Source organism: Mastacembelus armatus, chromosome 3 (genome assembly GCF_900324485.2).
Source record: "Mastacembelus armatus chromosome 3, fMasArm1.2, whole genome shotgun sequence".
NCBI lineage: Eukaryota > Metazoa > Chordata > Actinopteri > Synbranchiformes > Mastacembelidae > Mastacembelus > Mastacembelus armatus.
The window spans coordinates 1270086-1296717 of NC_046635.1; the positions used below are offsets into that span (position 1 = coordinate 1270086).

At 42.0% G+C, this 26632-nt stretch overlaps 1 protein-coding gene across 1 annotated transcript; it reads left to right on the top strand.

Annotated features, from left to right (window-relative positions):
* Nucleotides 1-726: 726 nt before the first annotated feature.
* Nucleotides 727-16952, top strand: slc6a5 (solute carrier family 6 member 5). The gene is made up of 15 exons (XM_026320193.2): nucleotides 727-1283; nucleotides 2844-2991; nucleotides 3376-3507; nucleotides 3632-3805; nucleotides 5408-5558; nucleotides 6079-6211; nucleotides 7419-7553; nucleotides 7642-7745; nucleotides 8667-8791; nucleotides 8993-9105; nucleotides 11689-11820; nucleotides 12101-12200; nucleotides 13214-13314; nucleotides 14976-15143; nucleotides 16393-16952. Exons 1-15 carry the CDS (start codon nucleotides 801-803, stop codon nucleotides 16546-16548), a joined length of 2355 nt encoding a protein of 784 aa, XP_026175978.1. The 5' UTR covers nucleotides 727-800; the 3' UTR covers nucleotides 16549-16952.
* The last annotated feature ends 9680 nt before the right edge of the window (nucleotides 16953-26632 follow it).

Here is a 26632-nt window from a genome sequence, read left to right on the forward strand (position 1 = left end):
CGCAGCTGCATTAAAAACTTTCTTGACTTCATTCTGTCATCGGTCAACCTGGTTTTTCTCCTGTAAGAGCCTGCACCCTGCTTTTAAAAAACCAAATGGATCAAAAAAAAAAAAAAAAACAGGCTCATTTTAATCAGTCTTACCTCATTTACTAATTTATTCGTTTTCTATTTAAACAGGAGCGATTAGAGCCAGGTGCAGTTAACACAATTAAACATTAATCAATCATAGTTTTTTCTCAAATGAATGCGCCCTATTCCTTTCGCCAGAATCTGCAGGGTATTCTGGTTCCTTCCACGTTCCCACCAAAGCTGAATCTCAGAGAGTCATTTGTAATTCCGCCGCCCCGGGTCCGCTTTCTGCTGTAACACCGGTGATCCTGCATGCCTGCCGGGGGAGAGCGAAGCTACCGAGAGACCCGCAGCAGCTTGTCTATTGCCCATAAAAATCAGTGGATGTGTGTGGCTGAATGACATGAGGGGGGAAATGGGGCGTAAAATTAAAGAATCTTGCAGAAAGCGAGAACTGGAGAAGCACCCCCCCCCCCCCCCTCCCCCTCCCTCCAACGCACGCACGCGCGCACACATACACACACATGCACACACGCACGCACACCAGCACACCCGGTAGACTGTGAGCTGAAACTATAGAGCAGCCAGAGCCAGAACATGCTGCAGAAAAACGTTGCAGAGAAGGAACCGAGCAGTTTAAGGTCCACACCGGAGCCGGGCTGCAGCAACCTCACAGCTTCATGGTTTCTGCCGTTCTGCTGCTTTTGTTCTCGCTAATCTCTCGCTCCCATGTTCCAGGATTTCTCTGACCAGAGAGAAATGGCCAAGCAACCGGCCAGCGCTCCTACCGGCTACATCCCGGCGCAGCAGCCCGACGGAGCTGCTGGACTTACAACAAACAAACCGGACAACACAGCTGTGTGCCCGCCGTCCGCCCCTCACCATCACCCGGCACCTCAGCCACCGCCTCCGTGCAACGAGACCAAAACTTTTTGTCCCACGGAAAATAAACCGGGAGAACCGGACACCAATAAAGCGTATGGGACGTTTAAAAGTACCCAACCGGCAGTCCCCGGATCCGTGGCCGTCAACTCGGCCTTCAGGAAGGATTCTGCAGGTTCTACCCGCGGGGGGTCCGTCCAGTACGGCGACCCGCTCCGGGCCACCACAGAGCAGAACAACACCGCTGGCAACTGGACGGCAATGAGCCAGACCACCATCATACTGGGAACAGATGGAAACACGTCTGTTCAGCCCGGAGCCGTGGTGGGGGTAAGTCAGCTAAATGAACCGTCTCCTTAACGGAGAGGTGTGAGAGCGGAGCGGGTGTGGTGTGGATGTTCTCGTCGATAAGAAACCTGACTGGATTAACCTGCTGCCTGCAAACAGAGCAGGTGCAGACCCGCTGGGAGCTCTTGTCGCCATGCAGAGCCTTAGTAAACCAGTTCCGTTGACTTATGATGGAGACTTATGTCTGTGACGTTGTGCGTTATCCCTTAAAAATGTGGTTTTCCAAGCACCGGTCTGTGGCTTTGTCACTGCGCATAGATGTGCTCACAAAGTGCTGATTTCTAGCCCGACAACTTCCGAGTTGTGCTTTGACATTTAGCATCAGCAGCGTTACAGCCCAGAGCGTAGACAGATCTTTTACTATCGAGGTATTTTAAAATGACTGTTGCTTAAATATCCAACATAATAATAATAATACGCATACGTGCTTTAGACGCTGTAGTGATTGTCACAGTGGTTCATTCAGAACCAGGTTATAAATGAGACACTGTTGAGAAAAGCTGATATTAAAGCCCAGCATCTGAATTCTTGCATGTAGTGATGAGTGTTTCGGGTGGACCCTGAGCTGGTTGGTGTTCGCTGCTCTGCGCAGAGTCCTGTCCTAATCCCTCTGCACCAATCTGATCCAGGCCTGCAATCAAAACTTTCTAACAGGCTCAGCTATTTAGCGATATTTACCCAAATATCCCAGAAACCAAAGAGTAGTATTCATCAGAGAGAACATTCGTCCCGAGCGGATTTTATTTTGTCTTTTTTAATTATTATTATTATTATTGTTAGTGTTTTTAGATGGAAACCGATCGAAGATTATTTGTGTTGATTGATTTTTGCTCAGAAGATGAAATCACACTCTCGCGGTGTTTCCTCCAGCAGAGACTCTTGGCACGGCCCTGGAGCCCAGGTGTTATATCCAGCTGATAGACACCCCCTGTCTTACATGAGACTGCGGATTGTTTCCAATCCCCGTGAGGGCGCCCACACACCGCTCACACGTCCTTCTTTCACACACTAGCGCGTACAGGCGCACGCACGCACGCACGCACTCACATTACCGGGCATGGTGTTGTTTATTTATACGAGTTTGTTTTCTGAATTTACTCAGTCACGTCCTTTGGCGCGGTTTGCGTTGGGATTTGGTCACATTTTATTCATGGGCCTTCAGCCTTTTCTTTGCATCTGAGATTTAGGACGTGATTAAAACTGACCTACAGGTGCTGCCGGACGGGTTTTCTAAACTGGTTTGTCACTTGAAACTGGGATCTGACATCAGCAGAAAAAAAATAATAAACATGAGCATGAAGGAGAAGTCCAGCAATGATTCGTATTTACTGAACATTAATAGTATTTTCTAAGAAGGATGATGGTTGTTGACTAAAGATTATCAACATTTCTCCTTTATTAAATTATTATTAGTAGTAGTAGTATTAATAATAACATTAATACTATTATTATTATTATTATTATTGTTGTGAAAGTTGGGGTTGAATGTTTCTAGGCTGGGGTTTTATTTTGGAGAATGAATGATTGTTTTTCCCCTCTCAGGCTGACGATGATGACGAGGGGGGAGATGAGAATAAGGCCAGAGGAAACTGGTCCAATAAGCTGGACTTTATTCTGTCCATGGTTGGCTATGCGGTGGGACTGGGGAACGTGTGGAGGTTCCCTTATCTTGCCTTCCAAAATGGTGGAGGTAAGAGTCAATTCCCGGCACAGAAGCCAACGAAATATTAGTCCAGAAAATCAAAATACTGTCTCGCTTTAGCTCAGGGTGTCAAATATTTCATCTTTCTTTTGCTCTGCGTCACCCAGTTAAAATACTTTTTGTTCAGTGATTAAAAAAACAAAAACTGCCATTAAAATGGTCCATTTACTATTTGCACCTTTCGTGATAGTAACAAAAATACGTTTATTATTATTATTATTATTATTATTATTATCCGTGTTTTTCTTTTCTTGAACTATCAGCAGATGATGCAGGCTTCATGTATTTTCATTTAATCTTTATAACAGCGTTAAAGTTAATGTGAGACTTCCCAAAGCGCTCCCTGTAGCCTGGTGTTTAATGTCCTTCCAGGAGCGTTTTTGATCCCCTACCTGACAATGTTGGGCATTGCCGGGATCCCAATCTTTTTGCTGGAGGTTTCCCTGGGCCAGTTTGCCAGCCAGGGGCCCGTGTCGGTGTGGAAATGCATCCCAGCGCTGCAAGGTAACCTGCCACACGTAATCGGCGTAAGAGCAAAATTCACAAATAAAACTGACTTCTTTTGATGACGAGCTCTCTACTTCTCTTAAGAGTGATTTATATATTTCGTCTCATTTATTTATTTTAGGTTGCGGGATTGCCATGTTGATAATATCTGTCTTGATAGCCATATACTATAATATTATAATGTGCTGGACACTGTACTACCTGTTCGCTTCGTTGAAGGGCTCACTGCCATGGGCTAACTGTAGGAATGAGTGGAACACGGTGGAATGTAAGGACAAAGACATGCTGCTGTTAGGTAAGACACACACACCTTCACACACTCACACACGCACACACACACACGTACACCAAAAGCACCTCTCTCTCCACAATGCGCAATGCGTCATGACTCCCTCAGCTGAGGTGTCCTGCAGTATAATGAATCCTGACCTGTGATCTCTGCGCTGTTTAAAACACTTTCAATTCAGGGCCACTTCATTTATCTGTTTCATTGCAATGACCAGTATAACGTAACGAGGCACACGCATTTTTATTATGTTACGTGTTCGGTTCCTCTTTGGCGTGATAATGACGGATTACAGCAGCTTTTTATCACTTGAAGCTGCAGCACACAGTTGGAGCGGCCTGTGGATCTGATTTGGCTGAAACTGTGGATAAAAGGACGTTTTTCTAGTGAGAACATGCGCGTACAGGGGCACGGGGACGTTCGACGTCAATTTGCGTCGAATAAATATCGAAATTCCGTTAATTTAGTCTAATATTTCCTTAAACCATTCTGTGAATTCAGCACAAAAAACTGCTTGCTTGACAAATTTACTGTACATACTGAGCTGCTGCAGTGCTGCAGTGAGCCCGAGACTGACCTCAGCCGGCGGCAGCAGGAACTGCAGCACCATTTAACACTGTAGTCCCTCACCCTCTCTCTCTCTCTTTCAATCTTATGAATGAGCAAAATGTCAGATAAGGCAGAGATGTTTCCAATAAAGGATTAGTGGTTGGCACTGTTGCCTCACATCAAGAAGGTTCCTGGTCTGAAACCCATCAGGGGCCTTTCTGTGTGGAGTCTGCATGTTCTCCCTGTGCTTGTGTGGGTTTTCTCCAGGTCCTCTGGTTTCCTCCCACAGTCCAAAAACATGTATGTCAGGTTGATTGGTGACTCTAAATTGCCCATAGGAGTGAGTGTGAGTGTGTGAGGTTGTTTGTCTCTATGTGGCCCTGTGATGGACTGGGGACCTGTCCAGGGTGGACCCCTGCCTTTCACCCAGAGAGAGCTGGGATAGGCTCCAGCTGATCCCTGGGACCCTGGTTAGGACTAAGGGGGTATAGATGATGGATGATTAGTGAAAGAGTTGCAATAACTTGAATTATGCAGACTCCACACTGTGTCTGTGTTTTGCAGGCTGTAGGGTGGGCAAGAGTTTCATGAACAGGCCCTATGTCAGAAAGATGTTTATGCATATGGTCATTTTTAGGGACATATTTACATTCAAATGTCCAAATTGTTTAGCAACAAAATTCAGAGTGACTGGGTTGTTTCTGTGTAAAATTGAAATACACAGTTCCTTTTTCCCAGTTTCAGTCTGAAGATAAAGCTGCGATTTTGTCTGCATCAATAAATTGTCCTTAAGAAAGAAGTAAAAACATTATGCAAAGGATAATTTACTGTATGTTACTCACGTTGGGCTGTGGATGGAAAAGAACTAAGATCTAATGTGACTGCGTCTGGCTCCACACTGCCGTCTCCAGGTCTTCTCCTGTTGCAGCAGCCTCCTGTCAGTCCTTTCTATAAATCACATCCATCCGTTCGCTCCCCATTTCACTCTCGGAGCGAAAACGTGAGCTGGCAGTGAGCGTTTGTCTCGCCCCGTTGACGTGTGTTGGTTTCTGATTGGAACAGACTCGTGCATCCTGCGGGACAGAAACATCACCTCCATCAAGAACTCCACTTTCTGTCTGTCTGCAAATGCTGTGGGAAACCTGACGAAGCTGATAAACATGACTGCAGACAGCAACAAAACCTACGTCAGCCCCAGTGAGGAGTACTTCAAGTGAGTGAAGGAGATTTTAAATTCAAGAAAACAGAAATTAAGGCATACGTGTGCAAATGTAGGTTTTATACTTTTAACGTCCACGTCGATGGTATTTTTCCATTTACTTTGTCAAAGTGCTCTTATAAACAGACCAATCACACAAAACCAAAGTTTTCCAGTTGACTCACCTGATAATACCCTGCAATACTTTTTATAAAATCTTCTTTTTCTTACAACAGCAAAATGTGTAACTGCAGTGAAAGTATTTGTACTTGGAACTTGCAGTAAAAACTATACGGCTGTAGCAGAAAATACAAAGCAAATGCAACCTGCGTCAGTATCTTCAAGCAAGATACGATAAGACCTGTTTCTGCAGTAGAATTACATACGATCCAAGTTTATTGGAGTCAGTTGCAGGCAGATTTTGTGCGTTTGATACATTTGGATGTGTGCAGGCTTATGTTTGATCACTTTTTAGCTGCATAGTGTTGTCATTTCTTTCAGAAACAGAGTTTTGCTGTTTGAATCACACCTGCAGGTACAATGTGTTGCACATCTCTAAAGGGATTGAGTATCCCGGAGACCTGCGCTGGCCTCTGGCAGGCTGTCTCTTCCTGGCTTGGCTCATCGTCTATGCTTCTTTAGCCAAAGGAATCAAGTCATCAGGAAAGGTAAGAAAACACAAACGCTAACCTGAACTAAACCTCTAATCTCTGATCTTCAGCTTTGACCAGCGGCTAAAGGCAAACAGGAGGTGGATTCATTTTCTATTAGTATATTATCCTTCTTTTAGTGATGAAAATGAAAGTGCTGCCTACTGGTGAACAGGTGACATACAAGAAATAGGTCCTGATACTTCTCTGCAAAGACAGAAGGAGCTTCAATCACACAGCCCTCACAAACATTAAAAATAGGTTCTGTTTGAGATTCAGCTCTAAGTTGTAGACAAATACCCGGAGAGTCCAACAGAATCTTTTAGCACCTGGTTTGTATCCAATTCCAACATGACAAAGTTTGCTAAATGTCAGTATTGGATTAAATATAGATTTATTTAGACTTTTTTATGGTTGAAACCAATAGATTTACTTAAAGGTCCAACGTGTGAAAGCTTTAGCAGCATCTAGTGGTGAAATTGCAGAATGCATCCTTCACCCACCACTGCATCTGTGATTGTGTGATGTAGATTTAAAAAGCTCAGCCTAAGATTAAGAAAAAACAATAACATATTAATGTCTACCACATTTCATTCCTATTAGTTTATATGTTAACTAATTGTTTCACCTCAAAGAAAACACCTAATCTACTATTTCCACTTGATAAAACGTTGTCAAATTCTGACCATAATTGCTGCAGAGATTGACTTTATAAAAGTTTAAAGTCTTTGGTTTTTATTTTTCTCTTGGTGTAACAGAGAAAATGTGAAGAAAGCAAGGATATTATCCATCCTTCATTTTAAGGATTCTTGTTTAGATTCATGGAAAAACAACATACAGAACGAAGCATTTCTCAGGAAACTAAATGCATCCAGGAGTAACAAGAAGTACACACCAAACACTTGTATTGTATTGCCCCCTACTGGACACGTCGATGACATGCAACACCTACGACAGAAATGTTTCAGGGAGACTCTCAGGTCTCATCAACTATATTGTACATGAATGTCGGGATAATGTTTAAAGTTTAATTAAACATTTTAAAAAGTTAGTGTTCAGGAAATAATCACTCAGAAACAAAAAAAACTCTAGTCTAAATTCATGTAGCATGTAAGAAGATATAAAGAATGTGTAAACAGATTAGTTTCAGTGTGTTGTTTCATTAAAGCTTTTTTCTGTCAGTTATCGTCTCACACTCATTTCGTCTCGTCTTTCCGTCTTTCAGGTGGTTTATTTCACAGCCACGTTTCCCTATGTGGTCCTGGTCATCCTTCTGATCAGAGGAGTGACCCTCCCCGGCGCCGGTGACGGCATCCTCTATTTTATCACACCAAAATGGGAGAAACTCAATGATGCAAAGGTACCGGACGTTTGCTCACTTCTTTCCTCAAATGGCAAAAATGGTTTCCTGCTCTTTACCCGCAGCTCTTTCTCGCTTCTTCTCTCAGGTGTGGAAAGATGCAGCCACTCAGATCTTCTTCTCTCTGTCGGCTGCCTGGGGAGGCCTCATCACTCTGTCTTCTTATAATAAGTTCCACAATAACTGCTACAGGTAAACACACAAAAGGTAAACTATGCTTCCAGCAGACACATGCTACTGTATCTGTATATCTCATAGAAATATCACGAATAAATAAATAACCACGTTATTAATAAAGTGCATTCTTTGCAGCCAGCAGTTCAGTGTTTCTTTATTCTCTCTCTGACACTGGAGCCACTTTATGGACCAGGTTTTATGTGCAGATGTTAAAGCATTAGATCGTTCAGATATTTCTTTACGTAGTTTGATATCCTCTGGTTTAAGACTAAAACATAACACGTGAAAATATATAGTGTAAAAATAGAAATATACCTTATTTAACTTATTTCAAGAAAAATGTAACAGCTGTTTGTTCCTATAAATATATAAAGTCTGGAGCTAATAAAATTGAGTTTTGCAAAATACCCAAACACTTTCTCTATTAATTGAAAACACACGTCTCATAAAACAGCCATGCATGAGCATAAAATAAAACAAAGAATATTAGTTAAATCCTTCACTGACTTTTTATTGACTTTTCTATTATTTTTCATTGAGGTTAAATCAGCTCCATTTCTGCAGCACTAGTTTGTGGAGCTGTTAGACTAGTCTTTATTATGTGTGTGTGTTTTAGTTTTTTCCACAGTTTAAACAAAATAACAGAAACATTTTACAAAATAAAACAGTGCACCCAGTTTTGTACATCTGTAAATGCTTAACTCTTTTTAGAGCTCTGTATTTGCAGACAGTTTTTATTCCCACCACCAGAGGGCACTGTTGGATCTCTTACCTGTGTGTACACAAGACAGTGATGCCCTGTTTCAAACAAAAGAGCATAATATAATTTATTGCTTGTTTGATGTTTTAGATGTTGCAGCGCTCTTGCAGTCACTAAACTAAATCAGAAATGCTCTCATCTGGCTTCTCTCTTCTGTCTTTCCCCTTTTCCTGCAGGGATACTATTATAGTGACATGCACAAACAGTGCCACCAGTATATTTGCTGGGTTTGTCATCTTCTCGGTCATTGGTTTCATGGCCCATGAGCTAAAGGTGCCGATAGAAAGGGTGGCGGATGAAGGTAAGATACACAACCGAGAGGCAGCAGCATCAGACTGGAGCTTCTCACTGAAACACACCTGAGCCAGTTTAATCTTCTTGTCTGCAGAGGAGACATTTATATATGTGTGTGTGTGTGTGTGCGTGTGTGTGCGTGTGTGTGCGTGTGTGTGTGTGTGCGTGTGTGTGCGTGTGTGTGTGTGTGTGCGCGTGTGTGTGTCAGGTCCAGGCATAGCGTTTGTGGTGTATCCAGAGGCTCTGACCAGACTTCCCCTGTCTCCTTTCTGGGCGATCATATTCTTCCTCATGCTCCTGACTCTCGGACTGGATACCATGGTAACTACTTGTCCTTTCGTGTGTGTGTGTGTGTGTGTGTGTGTGTGCGTGTGTGTGTGTGTGTGTGTAGAGTTGTGTCTCTGTACTTTCCACACTATGTGGTTTTGTCCTCTTAATAAAGATGAGGATAATCAACAGATATTTTGCAGTTCACTTCTCTGCATATTACATTTAAAGCCACAAAGTGAAATTCAAGAATTTAGCTCGTTCAGAAAAGTCACACACCAGTGGACACACACCTGTTTGTTATCTTGGGCACAGTAAGATCAGAAAACCACACACAGTAAATCCAGAATGTGATTAGTTGAATTTGGCACAAAGACTAGAGGCAAAGTAGAGCTCTGTGTTTTTATTCTGTTTGATTTATGTTGAGCTAAGCTGAACACCGACCAGACCTGCTTTTATAGTGGACACACGAGGACAAAAGTCTTTTTTATCCAAAAGACCAAAAAATTATATATATATATATATATATATTTTTTTTTTTTTGTAATTCTTGGAAGAAGGACTCCACAAGTCTTTGTCAATGCCTACAACCCAAATTTGCACATCCTGCAAACACAGAGTGTCATTATCATCCAACTGGAGTCGAGTTACTGTCTGTCTCATGAATGTGAGATTGATTTTCTGAGAAAAATGTCTGGCTCTTTAGCTGCTACATGCTCCTCTTCTCTTCAGCAGCTGCTTGATGCTTTGTTTGCTTGGTGCTGAGCAGGTCGTGGACAGTGCACTGGGTCTACAGGGTCTTTTTTTAAAAAACTATTGCCTGCTGAGACTGAACCAAAGTGAAGTTTGCCAGAAAACCAAAATAATCCATAAAACAAAGGCTAAAAAAATGAGTTAGAGTCATTGTCTGGTAGATATTTCTAAAATGAGGTGGAAATTCTTTTTAGGATATGTGTTTGTGACAAAACAGCTTTTCAGTGACTGCAACATCAGGGGTTCACAATACGAACAGTCGGTCTGTTGGTAGCCTGCTGACTTTTGTTTGCAGTATAAAGTGAACACTTATCTTTGGTAGTGCTATGAAAGTATGTAGACATGCTGCACACATTGACCTAATTAACATAATTACCCATACACACCACCTACTGTGGCTGATTTTAGCTGGAGTGCATGAGCTCCCCAGGTACTTGAGCAGAAGGGGATCTGCCTGATTGGAGTGAATTAAACTAACTTGACCTTAAAGTTTTGGAACGACAACACTGAAGTCAATCTAAGTGCAATTAAACTTAAAATTAAACTACGTTAACTTTGTTACGTTCGTCTCCAAATGATTGAGAACGCTGTGTGTGCTGCATGTGTAATTAAACAATCTCTTCCAGAAACGTGTAACACACATATATATTTCATAAGATGTCAAATCTGTGTTTTCAGCTTGTTGTGCATCGGTAAAAAAAAGTTGGCTAATGCAGCTTTGACGTGACTCCTGCTCTCATGTGCCACATCCAGCTCTAACCGTGTCAGTCACTGCACTTATTCATTCCTGATGTCATGTCAGGGAACAAACACTTCAGTGTCTGGGAGGTTTTTAAAATCCAGAGCGATCTCCAAGTCCTGGGCAAACACTTCCAGATAAAACACCAACTCCGTCAAGTGCGCTGTGGCGCCCCTGAGCCCAGCAGAGGAGCAGAGGGCACGGCGGCACATTAAGACGCAAGTCAACACCAACAGTAAATGATGATGTTACTTTGCCTTGGCAGTGGCGGCTCTGAGGAGAGACGCTGGTGGCTTTGTCGTGGAAAGCAGTTCGGAGGTAATAGGCTTGGGATGTTGACGGGAAATTAGTTTTGGGAGCTCAAGAGTCAGGAGAAGAGCAGAGAAGTGGCAGATAGCTCAGTGCCAATGGGTTTCTACAGTATGCACACACACACACACACACACACACACACACACACACACACACACACACACACACACACACACACACACACACACACACACACACAGACACACACACAACCATGCTCAAGTTTGTTTGTTTGTATATTCACTCACTGTTTTCCTCTGGGTTCTGAACCAATTTAACCAGCGTGTTACATTTGCTAACCTCCACCTGTCACCTCTCCACATTCTCATCTAAATACTTCGCTCTGATTTGTTTTTGAATGTTCTCCTGCTCCGCATTAGAACAATGTTCTGTATCTGTTTGGAAATGAGTGAAGCTCTGGTGAAACTGTGATTATTAGATGGACTGAGGACGAACACGACACAACATGAGGTACTGAAGTGTTGAGAATAGCAGCTGCTGTGATTCCAATAAGATAAAACTGCTGACTGGAGCTTTTCTGCTGCAAACTGGTCTGACTGATCAGTTTTTTGTGTAATTCTGTGGCAGAGACAGTGAATCAGGACCTGCTGAGTTGGGTTTTCTGGAGTTCGTCCAAAACGGTTTTTAAATGTTTTTGACTTTTTTTTTTAATGTGACAGAATTTAATTCATGGCATATTTGAGCAATGTCCTGATTGAACATCATACAGGAATTAATAATATTCTTTTCCCTTTTCCCCATTTCTTTTCCTTGTCTTTATATTTTTCTCTTTTTCTCTAGCTAATGTTCTTTTGAATCTTCCTCTATTTCAGTTTGCCACCATTGAGACTATTGTAACCTCCGTGTCAGACGAGTTTCCCAAATATTTGAGGAAACACAAACCGATCTTCACCCTGGTCTGCTGTGCCTCCTTCTTCATCCTGGGATTTCCCATGATCACGGAGGTACCGCAAAGACTCTCGCACATTTGTGTACACGTTCATGTCACACGTTCATGTCACACCTGAGGCATCCTTTCCGTGCCCTGGGACCCTTTCTTTGAATAGGCCGACAGATTTCTGCAGGCTCAGTGAGCTGACCGAGGAAAGCTGGGTAGTATTAAACCTCAGACAGCTTCAGAGCCTCAAAGAGGACTCATGCACGTCATAAACAAGTACAGGAGCGGTGTTATTGTAAGATGCAGCCTTGAGTTGTTGGTGAAACGCGTTGTCTTGTCTGTGGCAGAGTGGGATGTACATGCTGCAGTTGGTGGACACATTCGCAGCCTCCTACTCTTTGGTCATCATCGCTATCTTTGAGCTGGTGGGGATTTCCTATCTCTATGGTGAGTACAGTTATATAAACTACTGAAAACATTTAGATTTGTCATGCAAAAAGCACAGATGTCTGCAGAAAACTGCATAATAATCAACCCAATTAGTAAAAAAATTTTTTATTATGTATGTTTTATATGCATCCTCTGGGTGTCATTAAAAGCTGCAGCAAATTCAACTGAAACAGAACTGAACCGTCTTTTGCTTTGGAGACATGAATCAAAGTCTTGATCTAGAGCTATTGTTCCCAGGCCAAAATTCATTTTAATACTAATGTTTTTTATCAAATATTAGATGATGGGTCATGATTTCTGTCACATCAGCACTGACCTCAACCCTGAACACAAGTACAATTAAAACCTGCTCTGCTTTCAGGCTAAATTCTTACAAATTAGAAATTATTATTATTATTATTATTGTTATTATTATTATTATTATTTTGTTCAGGTTCTCAAGTTGGGGAGACATGAAGGCTTATATATTCTAACTATAAGTCCCAGCTAAAGCTCAGGTTCCCAAATCACTGGATCTCAACTGAATCTTAAATGTCTGAGTCTTTCAAACGATTAGCTGATCATCCAGAGGTCCTACATGTTGGACCATGAAATGTTATTCTATCTGTGACCACTAGGTGTCTCTGTTGTGACATATAAGTCCCACTCAGGTCAATGAGAGGAGGCCGCTACCAGGGAGCAAAGTAAACGAGGCTCCTCCAGTTTGTCAGAGAATCGGGAGAAGTGACATATTGAAATGACAGTGTGACTGTGTCTCTTCATGTCACTCACTGTTTTCCATCAATAAAGGCGAGGAATGAAACCATCTGCTTCCTCGCTTGTTCTCAGGAAAACAGAAACCGACACTCTCCCTATGTCTTTCTTCATCACACACACACACATGCAGACTCATAAAGATGGAGGGAATTTGGTGATTCTTTTTTAAGGGACCTTGTTAAACTTAGGTCCCTCACTGTGGTTCCTCTCCCTGACCATTTCTCTTCTGGCCCTGATGGTTTCTTGCTTTGCAGGTCTGCAGAGGTTTTGCGAGGACATTGAAATGATGATTGGTTTCCAGCCAAACCGGTTCTGGAGACTCTGCTGGGCCTTTGTGACTCCAACAATTCTGACGGTATATTTGTTTTTGCTCATCTCATTCTCTCTCACACACACACACACACACACTCACACACACACACACACACACACACACACACACACACAAACATACACTAACATGCTTCACCATTTTCACTGCTGCCTTTCAAGTTCATTGATTTGCAATTGGACAGAAACAGAGGAGAAATTGCTCCTGTTACGCCGACATCTAAAATGATTTTTTCCTTCCACTTCCTGTCACAAGGTCTCAAGCTGTAAATTTATATATATATATATATATATATATATATATTTATGTGTAGTAACTGCCAGATAACGTCAGCTGCTGGAAATACACATGCACTATTTCCAGATGGAGCATTTCCTATAAAATGGTCAGTCATTTGTCACATGCTATGTGGCAGAACTTGTAAATTCCAGTGCACAGTATTTACCAACATGTCAGTGTTGGACACTGGCCTGCATGAATTTTAGCAATTGTAATGGAAACCACTGTAGCTACAAAGCAGAGGTGACGATGACAAATTGAGCAGCAGTCGGACCGGCTGGTCATCCTGCTGCTCTAGAGGGAGATCAGATTTCCTCAGGGAGCTCACTGAAGCACAACCCCGGCTAATCTATTTCTGTCTGCCTTCTTTTTCTGTTTTCCTTGTCCTCTTCTTATTCTAATCCTTTTCAGACACATTTCCTGCAGATAGGGGGGAGATTTCTTTCAGCTCTGTCTCTTTTTTGGACTCACTGCACCTATAATAAAAAGGAAGGTTGGATTTTCATCAACCATCCTCTTCTTTATATGGGACAGTGGACACAGTTTAAACCATGTGTCCTGATTTGAGTACAATTAATTGGGAGGAAATCTACTGCCCAGGCTTCATTTGGTGCAGACATCAATTACACAGCATGAGGCTTCAGACGTTGAAAAGCAAAAAAAACAGTCATCATTTTAGATCCACAGCTTTTCAATGACGGTTTGTGTCATTTAAAAATGAATTACTTCCACAATAATTATTCAAAATCACTGTCAGAGTTTAGCATCACACTGGCTACTGGAATCATTTTAACACACACCTGTAACCTGGAGAATGAAAAGATATCAGACTCTGTAGATATAAGTAAATTATGATGTGCAAGGAACTGCAACACGCACACAGACAGCAAACCAAAACAAAATGGATATAAAAAGATCCAGAGATCATCTTAGCTGTTCTCTGCATCCTGACAGGGTCTGTCCACAACATTTACACCATAGGTCTATGGGAAAAAATGGCTGATATGCTTTTCTCTGATTTACAAAAGGAAAATAGCAATTTTTAAAAAATCATTTCATCACATGTGCAGATAACTATCTGCTACTCCTACTGACTCAAAAATATCACAGATTTGTACATTGTGTTGCAAATCCACATCAAAACATGCACAGATTTTACTCTTTCACCAAACAAGTATTTATTTATTTATTTGTTTGTCCACGCTGCAATACTAATCTATTTAGGCCAAACTGCAGTAAACAGTGTCCTTTTGCCGCAAGGAAGAAACAGATATTATGGTTATTTTTCATGCGTGACATTTTTCCATGCTCATACACCCAGCACCTGTGGAGCTGACCACAGTGTCATACTGAGCTTCAGTGGACAGAGGACAGCTCATTTAAACTACATTTCCTGGTCTGTGCAGGGCATCCTGGGACTGAGTCTGTACCAGTGGAAGGTGATGACGTATGAGGACTACACCTACCCCACCTGGTCCATGGTTCTGGGCTGGCTTATGGTCATCTGCTCCGTCATCTGGATCCCCATCATGTTTGTCATTAAGATGCACCTCGCCCCCGGCACCATTATTGAGGTAATAACTGAGACAAAGCTGTGACGAGACACTGTCACGTAGGTTTGTTTTAGTCTGAACACTACACACACACACACACACACACACACACAGAGAGTCAGAGAAGTCAATAGTGGCATCCTTCGCTCATTAGCAGGGAGAGACGGGCTGTGTATTAATTTGGACATTTTTCTGGCGAGTCCTTTCAAACACGCAGATTAATAGATGACGACGATCGTGGCCTTCTGTCCTTACGTTCCCTCAGCAGCTTTGACAGCAGCATCAATCACAGACTGTGCCCCAACTTTACATTTGAATTTCTTTTGTTTGCTTGGCTGTAATGAATGCATAATTACAGTGGTTACTTTTACATAAGGGAGATCTGAGGGTATTACTGCAAAACAACTTCCAACACCCCAGTCACCCCAGTGATATTTTTACATTACGAGCAGATTGCAGCAATAACTTTCATTGTTTAGTTAAATTATTTATTGATTTATTTAAAAGATATTGTTCACGGTATTAAATCGATAATTGGGGCAACGTGAGTACACATTCTATTATTATGAGGAGCACGTGTACAAAACTGGAGGACCCAGTTAGAAACCACAAACAGGACTGTGAGAAGCTCTCAGCAATAAACAGCATATAAACAGGCCTATTAGTAAAAGAGGACTGGCAGATATAACCATGTCCACGGTGCTGGAATGCCTGGTTTTATATGCAGTAAATGGTAAATAAACTGCATTTTTATAACACTGTTACATCTTAAACCACATGTTACACTGTGCCCACTGTTACACACACTCTCACTCTGATGCCATTCAAAGCACGGGGCAATGGGAACAACTGAGGTGGTCAGAACGGGCTTTAGCGTTCAGGTGTCAGGGATTAAACTTTCAATCCTTCCATTAAGTTATGTCTCAGCTGCACAACCCATATGTTTAATGTGTGTCAAAGGAATACTTGGACGGGAATCTGCACTCTGTGAGGGGATGGTGCATTAATCGCAGGATTAATGGTCCAAACCCCACGTCCACGTGTGCAGGTGTCGATGCAGTATCTTAAACTGTCTAAGCTTCTTTTTTTGCTCTGCACGTTCTTAGCTTTGGTGACCCCTGGTGGAGATGCTGTGGCATTGGCATTGCTGCAGATTGCCAGAAAAATTTAAATACAGAAGCTCCAACAACCAGTCTGTTCTGTGCCCTGTCTCTCACTATAACATGGTGGTTTTGCTTCAGCCTGTACAAACCTGCTGTGTTTCCTGCAGCGTCTAAAGCTGGTCTGCTCACCTCAGCCTGACTGGGGTCCTTTCCTGATGAAGCACCGTGGACAACGCTACAAGAACATGATCGACCCTCTGGGTACCAGCTCCCTGGGCCTCAAACTGCCCCCCAAGGACTTCCAGCTTGGCTCCTACCAGTAACAGTCACCCAGGCAGTACCACAACTTCTGGCACCGGGAGGGGAGATCACCATGCCTGTTTCCAGGCTGACTTTCCCCTCCAGCTCTTCTTTTCTCCCCCCCTCTGTCTCTTTCTCTTGTCTGTACTTCAGCCTCTTTACTCCCTGTCTCTCACCCTGTTGGAGGCTGTGCAAACAGGCTCCCTTCTTCTTCTTCTTCTTCTTCTTCTTCACCTCTTTCTTTCTTCTTCAGGGAGGAGTGGCTGCCCAGGTGGAGTCTGCTCCTCCGCTGCTGCTTTGTACTCGGTAAATGGGCTATCATTGCCTCCCACACATGACCACTCCAGAGCCCTTCCCAGGGATCTTTATTCCAAGAGAAAAATGGTGTCATAAAACGACACAGCTCAGACTGCACTTGCAATATTAGACTCACCATAGCTACTCCCTATGGAGCCGTGTGTCTCCGCGTGTTTGTGTGTGCGTGTGCCATCCTATCTGTGCGTAGCGATAATGAGTCATCTCGGTGGAGGCAGACACAGGTAAACAAAAAGGAAGTTGTACAGAATTCCATCGGCAATACAAATAATATCAACTGCCTCGGGAAAAAGAAAGAGAAAAATAAAAACACGGTATGCAACGTTAACACATTTTGTTCCTTTCCGGCAGAATATATGTATATTCACACTTGCTACTGCTCAGTTGCTCTTGCTTTGTCAAAAATAGATTACAAGATCTGCAATTTGTGCCTCCTACGTCCCAGTAGAATAGCGAATGCATCCTGATTACCACTTTGAGTAGATACACTTTGGCCTTGAACGACTCCGCAGTACGATAAGAAGCTTGGGTCTATTTTTGTCTTTGGACCTGAGGGACCATTTGTGATACCCTCTCTCTTTCTCTATTAAGTCGTATTCCTGTTATAGTATATTATCTTAGAGTTTAAGGGAGCACATTCCTGACATAGGAAACCACTAGACTAGTTCATGTTTCCTTTAGTAGGTTACCTTCAAGTCTCAAAAACACGTCACTCTGTGCGTATATTTTAGATGGTGTATGTATCTCTGTATGTGTTGTGAACCCTTTTATATAACGTACGTCACATCCTCACGTATGTACAGTGAGGCAGGAATTGAGAGCGTGTCCGTGTGTGTGTGTGTTGTCATGTCTCTCTCGCTAGCTGTGTAACGCCTTGTACAAAGTGTACACTTCTTAATCAGTCTTCTCTGTGTGTGTCGTCGCGTCCTCACGATGTTAGGAGCCCCTGCTATGTATGAGTAGATGATGATTAGACTAGACTAGACTAGACTAGGTCTCCTTCTTTCCTGGAATTGTACTTTGTCTCTTGTTGTTTGTGGTAGAGCTCCGGAGACCTCGTTGCCATTTCAGACTTTTATGCCTCTTTCCTCTCTGTGCGTCCTCATGAAAACAGGGTCTCAGGTATACTCGATTCCGTCAGACTACTCCGGTAGTTGCAGGAATAACAGCATTCAGTGCATAGGAAACAGAGAGTCGAGCCATCCGTATGCTAGATTTTAATGGAAGCAGATGTGGAGGTGTGTTGCAACAGACCAGAATCAGAATACGACTTCCTGTCCACCTCAGAGCAGCATTTTGTGATTATTACCCAGGATGTTCTGGACTGGATGCGATGCTAAACCAAGTGTTGCTTCTCACTGTGTTTATAACGTCGAAGGTTGGAAAGACTCATTCTGAAGCATCAAAATTCAGATGCCTTGTACTCAACTGGAAGCTGAATTGTCTTGTGAGCCAGTGTCTCGACTGTCGATACGCTGAACTGTTTTATTTGCATATGCAGAAAATGAAAAGGCTTTAAGCGGCTTCCTGGTTGCCTCGCTCACACTAGGGTCCATCAGAATCAGTCAAATGCCGCAATTTAGAATGTATTTCTCTTTGCGGCCTGCTGCTGTCGGGACTTCAGCACAAATGAGCGACTGTAAGAGCGTTTTTCGTGGGCGTTAAAAAAAAAAAGAAGAAGCGATCTGCAGATGTGGAGGAACTGTCCGGTGCAGCTCAGCGTGCGGTCCGATTGGCTCTGCAGCCTTTTTAAACGTAACGTGACAGGCAGCCGACAAATGAGCTTCAAAGTAACACCATGTGTCCACTCGGAAGCAATTAGTTCCTTCCACGCTTTGAGCAGTTAGGTGTGCGTTTTCATCTTGACACGAAGTCTGGTCGGCTTTATTACGCTTTTAACACCGCAGGCGTTTTAATCCTCGAGTGGCTTAAGTGTTTTCTTAATGGAGAGTGCAGGTATGGATACGGTACAATACAACAGTAGCTCAGAGTTTGAGGGTCTCCCCTCACTCGTTCTCTAAGCCATCGTTTTCACATAGATATGATTGAAGAGGTTGTGTGGTTTGAAAATAAAACATAATCAATTAATGAGCACAAACGCCGTGTTGTTGAATAGCTTGCTTGCTCCACAGTGTCGCTTTTGTTAAGACTTAGTGCATTTATTCAAACTGTGTACGCTTGTGTGCGAGTGTGTGCGTGTATATTTGTCTCTGTCAGTCAGATGTTTGCATGGCCAGTGCGACAGTAGATCGCTGAAAGAAGCAGAGAATATAGGACTTTTTCTTTTTTCCCAGGATGCCTCAGCCTGCTGCTCCTCTCCATCTTTTGTGATGGGCACAAGGATGTTAGACCACCATCTGTGAGCTTGAGCTGAGTAAAACAAACTTTTATCACTGATATGCTCAAAAAAACAAAAAAACAAAAAACAAAATAATAATAATCCTATGGCAACCACTGGCTTGAGAGCTGGGGTCAACAAAGGGACAGGTTGGCATTTAAATCATATTTTGGACGTAGTGCATAGTGTAGTAGGATCTTTGTAGTTAGACTTGAATGATTAAAAACCCTGGGATAGATTTGAACCATTTCCTTTAGGGCTACAACTAAATAGCTTAAATGTTTTGTGTTTTCTTTTCTACTGGGCTTCTCTTCTTTGTTTAGAGAAAGAAACTGACGTAGGGTTCGACTAAAATCACGTTTCTCATGAAATGTAACACTGAAGTGCTTGCATGTGAAGTTTGTGTTGCTGTAACTCAGTGTCCTTGTCCTTTTTCTCTCAATAGAATAAGTCGGTGCATGTTTACTTTAGGGAGCTTTTCGTTCTACATAATGTTGAGAAACCGAGGGTTGCTGTCGTCCTTTCTTATAAAGGAGGAGAAGGAAAGCTGAAAAAGGTAACTGGCTAGTCAGTTAGCCTGTGAGTCAACTTTAGGCAGTATAGGTAACCAAAGAAAGAGGATTTTGAGTTTGAGTGAAAACAAAACAAACTGTAGAAAAAAAGTGGACTGGATATAGAAGGTCGAGATACTGCCATTCATATCCCATGTAGTGTTCCTTGATGTTTGCCAATATGTTACAAAACATCTTCAGGTAACCATTGGCCTTATAGATGTCCTCTAATAGTAGAATATTATATGTATTTCAAAAATAACACCACTAAATAGCTTATCGTCTGTCTCATATGGTACCAGTAATTCCTATTGTTATGTCTGTTGTGTCTTTTTGGCACTTTATTGTGTGACCTATGAATGCATAGGTTAAATTTCTAATTACTTGAGTAATGTCATATACTTCTGTGTGTTCTACGTGAGGCACTGCTGCCTATGGATATAGATATGTGCCTCCAACAGCCCATGACATCCTTTTTGGTTTGAAAATAGAGAGTAGCTATACAACAAATGTTTTAAAATCTGTGTGAGATGTAAAAAAAAAAAGAAGATATATATCATATATGTGAAATGCATTTATTTATTTTGAATGTCATCAATCTTTGAGGCCCTACCTCAGATTTTGTATTTATGTATAGAAATGCTATTGGATTATAGTATCTTTGCCAATAATAATATATCGCTATTATATCATGAAATGTATAACGTATGAATCAATAAATAAATGTTATTGTTTTCTTTGTTGTCACTGGTTTCCTTCAGTCGTCCCTCCTGCTGTGGTAGCGGCACCACAAATAACCACCAGCAGATCAGGTTAAGACAGTGAGGCCCCTCTGTGATTCAACGTGTCGATCGACTTCAGCTGCTAAATAACTGAGGGCATTACGGCTGCTGTGTAAAAGTGTAACATATTGTTTGTTTACTGGGAAATTAGGATCAAAGAGGAGGAGATTAGAAAGAGAAAAATGATTTGAACGCTCCTGCAGGCTTGTTGTTCGTTCGTACAGTCCATGTGCTGCTGAACACCAGTCGCTGTGGCGGACGAGCCTGAATATTTCATGACAAAGTAATTTGCAATTTAAATTAATTTGCATGGAGCACGCTGGTAGTACAATTTATCACACACACTAGTAACAAGTCCTTCAACCCTGCTGGAAAGAAGTTTATTCACTTCAGTTCTTCAATGACGAGGCTCATTGGACAAAGAAAAATATACATTGGTGATTTGTGAAAAAAAAAAAAAATTAACTCTATGTAAAGTCCCAAAATAAAATATTACCAATTTAACACTGGTGATATTGGCACAACCATGACGTATGCAGCTTTAACACATGTATGTATTTGTGCACGAGATAAAAACCATTTGAAAGATAATTAACATATTATATTTTGTGATATATAAATTACCTCACTATGTAAAATTTACCATAAGTCCCTGCTGATGTGAATCCTCCACCCTATTAATATCCTACCACACCTACCACTAATTTTAGTAAAACAGCAGATCGGTTTAGTTGCAGACCAGCAGGCCAACTGCAGCTTTGGAAAGGAAAGCCAGTCGGTTATCAATTTGAATATTGATTACTAGAACAAAGGGGTTTCCTGCTTTTCATGTTGCAAAACAACAGTTGTAAGCAGAGAAATCACTTTGCTTACAATGTACATCGCTAAAAACACACTTCACACTGGAGTCAAACACCAGTCTGCTGAGGGAAATTCCAACCTTTGTGTCAGAACAACTACAACCACTAGAGGTCACCTACTTACCACGTCTATTGACATTTGTAGTCGCAGGAGGCGCCTCCTCATCCATATTTATGGTGTGATAACCACTGCTGCTAACCACCGAATGGCATGACAACACTCGAGGAAAACACCAGTGTGGTTGTAATTAAAACGCTACAGACGCTTTTCCCACTGTGGCCCATCTGCCTGTGTAAAAGAGTGGTTGGCAGGAAAAGACAATAATCACACCTCATACTCTATCAGTCAAAATTCAGATCACACTGAAAATGAACAGCTGTAATTTGACTTCATCCTTCTCCAAATTGCTGAGGTTAGCGGGTGACTGTCCATTTTATAGCTCATAAACAGCAGGAAAGCTCCATCAACATTTTTTAGTGCTGTACATCAGACATTATCAAGTGGGATAACTTCGTCTTTTGTCTCAATATCCTTTGCTCTCTCTTCCCTGACAGTCCTTTGGTTCAGAAACAGTCACTCTATGGGAGCGAGGAGACTGTAAGCTGAAAATGAAGAAGGAAATTTAGCACTTATACTCCCAGTGTATTCGTTTTATTCCAAAACCTTTTATTATGCTGCATGAATGTATGTTTCATCTTATTATCTGTGACTTTGCTTTTTAATTTTTAATGATTTTAGATGCTGAAGCTCCTCCTCCAAAGGTGAATTCATCCTGAAAGGTGAGATGAGCTTTTTGAATTTACACCCAAAATTCTTACAAGCTCTTAGTGCAATTGGCATCAACTATTACTGGACTGACCCTCAGTTTGCCCAGGTTGAAACGGTCAGATTATAATTTTACATTATTTCCATCGAGGAATTCACTAAAGAGTTAGAGAAGGTCTGTGTAAATATCACAGGCAGGAGGGGAAATGTTCTTTGTTTCAATCTAGCATCATTTAGCATCTGTTGAAATCACTTAGACCTAAAAGCTGTGTTGAAGAAAAGTGCTGCCATCTGCACTGTCAGCTCTGTCCTTCCCTTCACAAGCTGCTAATGTAGGATCAAAAATCTCCACAGGAGGGAAAATGAAGTTTGGAGTGTTCAAGAACACTTTGTCTCCTTTTTGCAGGTGGTGACATTAAGACATTTATCATTCTGACCGCGGCAGCCTCGGCAGCGCTCTGCCCGACAGCCTGTTTACTTCACCATCAGTTAAAAGTTGCCCGGCCCTCGGCTTGAACACACAAGACCTAGTTGGCAGGTTCCTGCCTGTATTGAGATGACAAGAAAATCCTTCATGATTCATGTCATCAGCTGATGAACGCTGATGAGACAAGGCAGGTAGTGTGCTGACCTTGAGGAGCAGAAAACTATCAAAATACGATTTTATTCTTTTAAATTACTGAGTTAATGTTACAATAACAAACATCAATTCACATATACACAGCGTCTTACCTATTTTTCCTGTCTTCCATTTTGAACTATAACCCAGTGCTTTCTTCTTCTGCTGAAAAGCAAGTATATATGTTTGGCTTATTGTCAAAACACAACATAATAACAAGACACTGTACAACTGTTGTCTATAATGGTCATGCTGTTTATCTATCTCTTTTTATTTGACTTTCTACTCCTACAATATATGACTGTATTGTCATCTGTAGTGAGGGCAGGGAGCAGGTGGAGCTTTGCTCTGGAAAGGAGAGGAATGAAGCTGAGCTGCAGTAAAACAGAGTACATGTGTGTAAATGAGAGGGACTCAAGTAGAACGGTGAGGTTACAGGGAGCAGAGGTGAAGAAGGTGGAGGATTTTAAGTACCTAGGGTCAACAGTCCAGAGCAACGGAGAGTGTGGAAAAGAAGTGAAGAGACGTGAGCAAGCAGGTTGGAACGGGTGGAGGAAAGTGTCAGGTGTGATGTGTGACAAAAGAGTGTCAGCAAGAATGAAAGGAAAGGTGGACAAGACAGTGGTGAGACCAGCAATGTTGTCTGGTTTAGAGACAGTGGCACTGAGACAAAGACAGGAGGCAGAGCTGGAGGTAGCAGAGCTGAAGATGTTGAGGTTCTCTCTGGGAGTGACCAGGATGGATAGGATCAGGAATGAGGACATCAGAGGGACAGCTCATGTTAGATGGTTTGGAGAAGAAGCCAGGGAAGCCAGACTGAGATGGTTTGGACATGTTCAGAGGAGGGACAGTGAATACATTGGTAAAAGGATGCTGAGGTTAGAGCTGCCAGGAAGGAGGCCTAGAGGAAGACCAAAGAGGAGGTTCTTGGATGTAGTGAAGGAGGACATGAGGAGAGTTGGTGTGGGTGAGGAGGATACAGAGGATAGGGTTAAATGGAGGCAGATGATTGGCTGTGGTGACCCCTGAAGGGAGCAGCCCAAAGGAGAAGAAGAAGAAGAAGAAGAAGAGTCCTAGAATATATGACGTAAGTACTGACATAGCAACGAGTTAGAGAATGCTGCCTGGTCACTTTAAAGCCAGTGTTGTGTTAATTGTTATTCATTGATCAGGCATCACTCACATTGGTTCAATTTGCACCATCAAATTCAGCAACAGTTGCAAACCTTTAGGGGTAACGTGTAAACACAAGATGGTGTTACAATAACAGTCAACAGGAATATTATTTGTTTATAGTGAGTTTAACTCATGGCTAAGTATGTTGAAGTAACTTTGCCCCCAACCTACCTGCCTCTATTTTTCATTCAATGTGTTAAGTCGACCTCCTGGTTAACACTCCATTTTCCTAGCTGATATGCAGTGTTGCAAAGTTTAAGCTTGTTTACACCTGCCGCTGAATCGCTCATCCATGGTTTTGTCACTTCCCAATTCATTTGGTCTATTGTTGAGTATTGCACTTTTAAACTCTTGTAATGGGTTGCTCCATGCTGCTTTAAAGAGCCCCTCGATGGTGCAGAATACCGATGCCTGAATATTAACAAATACAAATACAAATACTAAAAATCTGAGCACATAACTCTGATTTTAGAATCCCAGGCTCCCTGTACATACTGAAGCCATTTTAAAGTTTAAAGTCACTAACTTTGTCCAACATTAACTATGGCGAAGGTGGTGTTTGCTTGTTGCAGCTAAACTAATAACAGGTTGAGAGTGAATCATTTTATATATATATATATATATAAATATATATATATATAACCAGGAAATGGAGCAACCATCAGCCACCTCCTCTACATGGATGCCAGGAGTGAGCGAGACATCGACTCACTGATTCACACCACCAAGATATACAACAACGACATTGGAGTGTGGTCGAATGATAACGAAGAGAGGGAAGGTTATCAGGACTGAAGGAGTTGAACTTCCAGAAGGACGTAGTAGTGGTGGACAAACAGCAGAAGAAAGCCTCAGTGGTAGATGTAGCGACCCCAAGTGACGGCAACATCAGGAAGAAGGAACATGAGAAGCTGGAGAAATACCAAGGGCTTAAAGAAGAGCTAGAAAAGATGTGGAAGGTGAAGGAAACAGTGGTCCCCGTGGTAATCGGCACCCTCAGGGCTGTGACCCCCAAACTGGGAGAGTGGCTCCAGCAGATCCCAGGAACAACATCAGAGCTCTCAGTCCAGAAGAGCGCAGTGCTGGGAACAGCTAAGGTACTACGAAGAACCCTCAAACTCCCAGACCTCTGGTAGAGGACAAGCTGGTTGTTTCAGCTTGTTATAGGTGTTAACTCCTGTTGTAAAAACTCACCACATACACATAATTTGTCACATAATCATTGTATTTACCCATAGACTGAAATGCATCAGATGAAAATGATTATGAAGTGACTGTGATCACTACTGTGCGTCTCAGAGCACTATGTTTTCCCTCTCACAAAATTAAATCCTGCTGTTTTCTCTCAGCAATTTGTATTTAAAGGTTCTCAAAATTATATTTTGTTGTCTTATTACAAATGTTTGTTCTTTCAACAACTGCCAACACGCATTTCACAATAATGAGAAAATAATGTGGCCACGTCATTCATGCTTTCAGTAGGCTGGTTTATGTGTTTGCCCAAACTGCTGACAAAATGACTAAATAAAGACAATAGCCGGATGGTCTGCATTTGCAAAAACCTTTCAAATATAGGCAGGTGCAGTCTATATATTTTTAAACATCCTTTGTTTATTTAAATTAATTTAAGCATAACAACTATTTCAAAATAAATTAGTGTTGCTAAACCTTTACTTTGGTGAGTGAAATTCATTTGGGTAATTTGGGCTATTAGGTGATTTAGTAGGCCTCTATCCCAGATGTTTAGACTGTAAGGGGGGTGGAGGAGGCACAGAGGATGAGCCAAAATACCATGTGAGAAAAAAAGGACAAAGCGGTGGGAGGTCACTTATTATATAATTTGGCTGCTTACCCACACTATCAGCAGTTGCAGCAGCTCATGGAGCCAATTAAGATAAACATCAGTAAAATCCTGTCGCCGACTGCCACCATTTGTGGCAATGAGCTATGACTCAGTCAAACCCATTTCATCTCAGATGGTATCTTCCAGCTTTTTATTGACCAAACACACCTGATCCAGGTAATCAGCGGTGGGTATGGGATAGTTAGATAGAAAATAAGCATGACAGTGGCCCTCTTGGACCGGAATTGCCGACCCCTGTCCTAGAGTGTAAATTAGCACAGTGCTAAGGTAGAAAACCTTTAGAGTAGTCTGTCCTTCCTTAGTAGGTCATGATGTGGTCATTTACCTTTTTAAATACCAAAACCTGAGCTCACAGTCACATATAATGTATAAATGTGTTGTGAATTTGTCAAGGAAACAGGTGTTAGAATTTTAATTACATCAGCAGAGTAACACTGGCAACAGCATCATTTGTTTTTATTAAATCTACAAAGCAAAACCTTTGTGAGCAGCCCAGACATTTTATTTGGGTGGCCCACATTTAGTCCTCAGGCCACTATTTACACTACTTACTTTTGCTATTTACTGTATCAATTACATGGACTGTATACTGAATAAAAAAGATGTGGTTATGTGGAGCAGGAGAAGTAATAGAGTCGTGAAGCCAGAAGAGCTATGTCAGGGGCCCTGGGTCTGTAAGTAAAAGTTTAATTTATTTTCTCCATAGACAATGTGAGGTGACTCACAGTTGGAGTAGCCTACTTCTCTGGTCGGATGGGCATGAAATTGTCCCAACTGAATCAGCAGCAAATGACTGATTCTTTGATAAGTAGTTGAACATGCAGCCAAGCTCTCCA

What these genes read in the sequence shown, in the direction of transcription:
- slc6a5 (XM_026320193.2), top strand. Translation starts at nt 801, where the DNA reads ATGTTCCAGGATTTCTCTGACCAGAGAGAAATGGCCAAGCAACCGGCC. An exon ending in GAATCAAGTCATCAGGAAAG is followed by an intron (nt 6,212 to 7,418) that starts GTAAGAAAACAC and finishes TCCGTCTTTCAG; the next exon opens with GTGGTTTATTTCACAGCCAC. An exon ending in GGGGATTTCCTATCTCTATG is followed by an intron (nt 12,201 to 13,213) that starts GTGAGTACAGTT and finishes CTTGCTTTGCAG; the next exon opens with GTCTGCAGAGGTTTTGCGAG.